We start from the raw sequence: 4,908 nt of genomic DNA on the forward strand, positions 1-4,908 counted from the left end.
GAGCAACTTCTGAGCACATAGCCAGGAGTAACCCCTGAGCGTTACCGGGTGTGGCCCAAAAAAAACCAAAAAAAAAAAAAAAAAAGAAATCATTAAAACAAAAAAAAACTAAGATTGTAAGTAGAGATATTAGACACTTAATCAGTTTGCTATCAACTTTGGGTTGACATTACCTTTGGAACCAATCTTTGTGCTCATGGTAGCATCTAGAGATTTATTGGAGCACAAAGGTGCCTATTGACACCATGTCTTAACTATTTTCCAAAGTTTCTTTCCAACAACAATTTGAGTAGAATTAACAAAGAACCAAAACATTTCCTCCCCATCAATTACAGGAAAAAATATCTACCAACCCCTGTTCTGATTCACAACTAATATATAAATAAGTCAGTTCCATTTTGGCTTTTCCAAAGATAGTTTAAAGTTTGTTGTGGCCAGAGTAATTATTTTCAATTTTGATAATGATTATGAAATCACAAACTGTTAATGGTTGAAAAGGACTCAACAGGACATTGAGTTCAGCTCCCACTCAATGAAAAATGCCTTTTATTCCATTTCTGACAGATGCTCATTTCGGCTTTGCTTGGATAACTCTACTGAAGAGAATTAGAGTACCTCCTGGTGCAGTGTATTGCATGGATGGACAACACTATTAGTTGGGAAAAAATGTCCATGTTCTGAATTAGGTCTGATATCTGTAAACTTTATTGATTATTGTCCAACCTGCACAGGCATCTGAGAACAAATACACAGGCTCTGCATGCCAGTCTTTCAAGTGATTTAACTTTTGTACATGGAAAATCACATTAATCTTCCTATTCTCTTGGAAATCATATTCCATTCATTCTCCCTGTCATTCCACTTAACAGCCTCATGTTTCCTGGTTTCTATCTTAATAGGTGAGATTTGTCCTTTGATTTTAACAACCAGAATTGTAAAAATCCAAGACCTGTAAAAATGAATATACTTTTTTAGTAATCGCAGAATACAAGTAATTCTCTACATTAGGGTGATTGTAAGTAACACTTGGCACATGACAGTCTTGTTAAAATAAAGCAAGTTAGAACCTTCTGTTTTAAGTTCTCATTTAGCCAGTCCTATTTATTTACCTGGATTTTCTCCTTCTTTTAGTAATAGGATTGTATAGGAAAAACATAATTAGGGCATATATGTTATTCCAAAGTAAATCATATTACATTATATAATGTTGCTATCTAATGAAATAAGGAGTTAAAATACAACAGTTATTTATTATAAAGTCCAAAAGGACATTGAAAATGAGTTTGGAAAGTCTGAAAGAGTTTAGATGAATTTTAGGAAACAGATTTATTTTAATAATCTATGATTTCTTTTAAAGTTCCCCAATACTTTAGCTTAAAAATTCATTTTTCAGAATATTTTAGAGGAAAAAAATATCAGTTTTCTCTGCCTTGTTCAATAAATATTGTGTTGCCTCTGGAGCCTAATGAAAATTGTATATTATAATCATTTGTTTGATGACAGTATAAGTGCAGCTTAAGACGTAAAATGGCTTTTTGATGTGGCTTCCAGCAGTTTTTGAACTCATTCTTACAATAATTAAATACCTTTTCAAGTGGTAATAACTCTTTCACATTATAGTTATTTTTTAGACAAAAAGAGTTATTTGCTTAGTATCCAGTATCTTCAAAGAATAAATGAATTTTTCAAATGCATTAAACATATTCTAAGAGTTACGAGCTGCAATGGAACAGGGGGCCTGGCTGCCAATCTCTCTCTTATTTAACTTTGCTTTTCATCACTTTATTTTTTCTTCTGCTTCCTTAAGTTTTTAAAAATAAAAAAATATATATGGTAGGACTTACAATTATAAATGATCTACTTCTGTTTTTAGGAAACTCAAGCCAGGTTTACTGAGTGCCTTTATTTTTAAAATTTCTGTTTTATTTTTTCCTTTGTGTGTGGGGAGGGGAGCAGAAGTGATCTAAATGTGCCCATTTATTATTTCTGACTCTATAATAAGAACCACTCCTGATGGACATGGGACCATAGTGAGTGCAGAGTATAAAACCTAGTAAGTCACATTGAGGGCAAAATACCTATCTGCTTTGTTCCAGCCCCTCATATTTATTCTTGGAAATATGTTGCTCCTACCTATGGAGATGATAATCTAAAAATATTTATGGCATGGATGCAAATTACTTATATTGCATTTGATTTGGCCTATTAATCATATGAGATGCTGATGGAAACACCTTTTATAAGTAAAGTGTCTAATCAAGAGTGCTGCTTTTAAATACAGAATATAATTTTAATAACATTGTGTAGGATGGTGATGAAAACCTGATAGTTTATGATTCTATAACCTCCTTCCTTAATGAAGATCAGCAGAGAGCATCATTCAATATTCAATATTTCCTAATGCCTGTTTGAAGAGTAGGACAGATTCTATATGCAGCCAACCTACAACAACATTCTTGGTGGAATAAAAGAAATACTTGCGGCCGCCGTATTGTGCTGTGGCTGCAGATGGTCTGCGCTGCGGAGTGGAGCCACAGCGAGGTCCTGCCTGCCTGAGGCCGAGGCCGTGCGGACAGCCCGGGGAGCCAGCGCCACCAGGTCGGTTCAGGAGGCAAAACCTTCAACTGAGGACTTGGTAGATAAGAAGGAAGGAGAATACATAAAACTCAAAGTTATTGGACAGGATAGCAGTGAGATTCATTTTAAAGTGAAAATGACCACACATCTCAAGAAACTTAAAGAATCTTACTGTCAAAGACAGGGAGTTTCAATGAATTCACTCAGGTTTCTCTTTGAAGGTCAGAGAATTGCTGGTAACCACACTCCAAAAGAACTGGGAGTGGAGGAAGAAGATGTGATTGAAGTTTATCAGGAACAAACAGGGGGTCACTCAAGGATTTAGATATTCTTTTTATTTTTTTCTTTATCCTCAATCCTTTTCTATTTTTAAAAAATAGTTCTTTTGTAATGTGGTGTTCAAAAAAGATTGAGAACAGGCACCCAGTCTCTTTAAAACATCTGGTAATTTGAATTCTAGTGCCCATTATTCATTATCATTTGTTTTCATTGTGCTGATTTTTGGTGATCAGACCTCAGCCCCTTGACATTGCTCTCCTTTTAGAAATGACGTGTGCACAGAGTGGCCACCTTTTGCAGGGACTGTGCATTTTCAGACTTGTGGTAAATAGGACCGACCAATGCGAGTGTCCGTAATGACTTTCCAATTGGCCCTGATGTTCTAGCATGTGATCGCTTCACTCCTGGACTATGACTTTCAGTGGGAGATGGAAGTTTTTCAGAACTGAACTGTGGAAAATGATCTTTCCTTAACTTGAAGCTACTTTTAAAATCTGAGGGTATGGACCAAAAAAAAAAAAAAAAAAGAAGAGGAAGAAGATCAGATTGGAAACGAAATAAATGACAGCTGTGATGAAAGTCATGACTAATTTCAAAGATGGTTTCACTGGAGAAAGCATTTTAAGATTAATGAGAAAAAATCTTTTCAGAAGATCCCCCCAAATTTCTTTTATTAGCAGTTAAAGCTATTCATATAGAAGTATATACAACTGAACACTGCTCTTTTTTGATTTTGTTTGTACTTTCTGGCCTGGGAGATGGGATTTAAATGGACATTGTACCAGCTTCATTAAAATAAACAAATATTTGTTAAAAAAAAAAGAAAGAAAGAAATACTTGCATATTACTAAAAAAAACAACAGCAGCAAAAAAAATAACAGAAAGCAAAATAAACCAAGAATATCATATGTGCTGGGTAATAGATATTCAAAACACAGATAATATAGTCTGGAGGAGAGTATGGCAGACAATAGTCCTTTAATGGATTGTACGAATGTCTGAGAGGTCTCTAAGTTTTGGAGACTGTTGAGGCTGATTGAACCTAGGAAGCCCCAAAACAACAGTTGGAGAATTACTTAATGTACTTGCTGTTGGAGAAATACTTAATGAACTGAAAACTAAATAGAACAATAGCATTCAAAGTCAACAGGTTTTACAATGCAATTCTCACAGCTGCTGCTGAAACCTCCCTGCAAAAATTAAAAGCTAAATTCAAAGAAAACCAAAGGGAAGATTTTGAACCTATGTTTGAACCTTCTGGGCAGTGGCATTTGAGTGGCATTTGTTGAGATTAACCTTCTCTTGTCTTTTCCTGAAGTCTGTTGCCAAAATCCTGTGGAGACTGAACTCATGTGCCACCATCTTGTATGGTGATGCCACTGAGCAGAGGAAGGAAAAAAACTCACTTCTAGCCTGTAACCTGCATTTGCTAAAAATATGCTGTCCTTCTGCTCACTGCAGGGTAATATTTTGATTGATTGATTGATTTGTTTTAAGATATGAGTTCATTATCTCCCAATCCTCCAGCAAAAGTTCTTTATCTCATCCCCTCTCTCTGTTACTGCTTTGCCTTGACGGATAATGGAAGCAGACCATGATGGTCACACAATGCCAGCAGTATGATGTTAATCCCAGCACAGAGAAAATAATTATCACAGAGAAGCCCAGTGACTTTATCCTGGCTATATTGTGATGAAATTCACATCCATATCTTTCAGGAGAGATAAAATTTACTGGATATATTTCTTGTTCTTAAAAATTATTTAATTTCTCACTTTTGGAAAATTACATTTTGTTTTGTTTTGGGGGGGCATTCTCCACAGTGCTCTGGTATTATTCCCAGATCTTCACTCAGGAATTTTTTCTGAGGGGAGAGTGAATCTTACAAGATGCCAGGCATAATATCTGAGTCAGCCATGTGGAAGACAAACTCTACCAACTGTACTACTCCTTTGAATTTTTGAAAAATTTAATTTTAATTTTATAAAGTATAATATCTTAGAATGACTTTAAATTTATGGCCATCGATTTATAGGATCAACTGCATATGAT

General features: G+C 35.1%; 1 protein-coding gene across 1 annotated transcript; it reads left to right on the forward strand.

The window, feature by feature from the left end:
• Positions 1-2,431: 2,431 nt before the first annotated feature.
• Positions 2,432-2,925, forward strand: LOC126004447 (small ubiquitin-related modifier 1-like). Its single transcript, XM_049770876.1, has one exon. It carries the CDS (start codon positions 2,432-2,434, stop codon positions 2,900-2,902), a length of 471 nt encoding a protein of 156 aa, XP_049626833.1. The 3' UTR covers positions 2,903-2,925.
• Positions 2,926-4,908: the final 1,983 nt, after the last annotated feature.

This window comes from Suncus etruscus, chromosome 3, assembly GCF_024139225.1.
Source record: "Suncus etruscus isolate mSunEtr1 chromosome 3, mSunEtr1.pri.cur, whole genome shotgun sequence".
NCBI classification, from domain to species: domain Eukaryota; kingdom Metazoa; phylum Chordata; class Mammalia; order Eulipotyphla; family Soricidae; genus Suncus; species Suncus etruscus.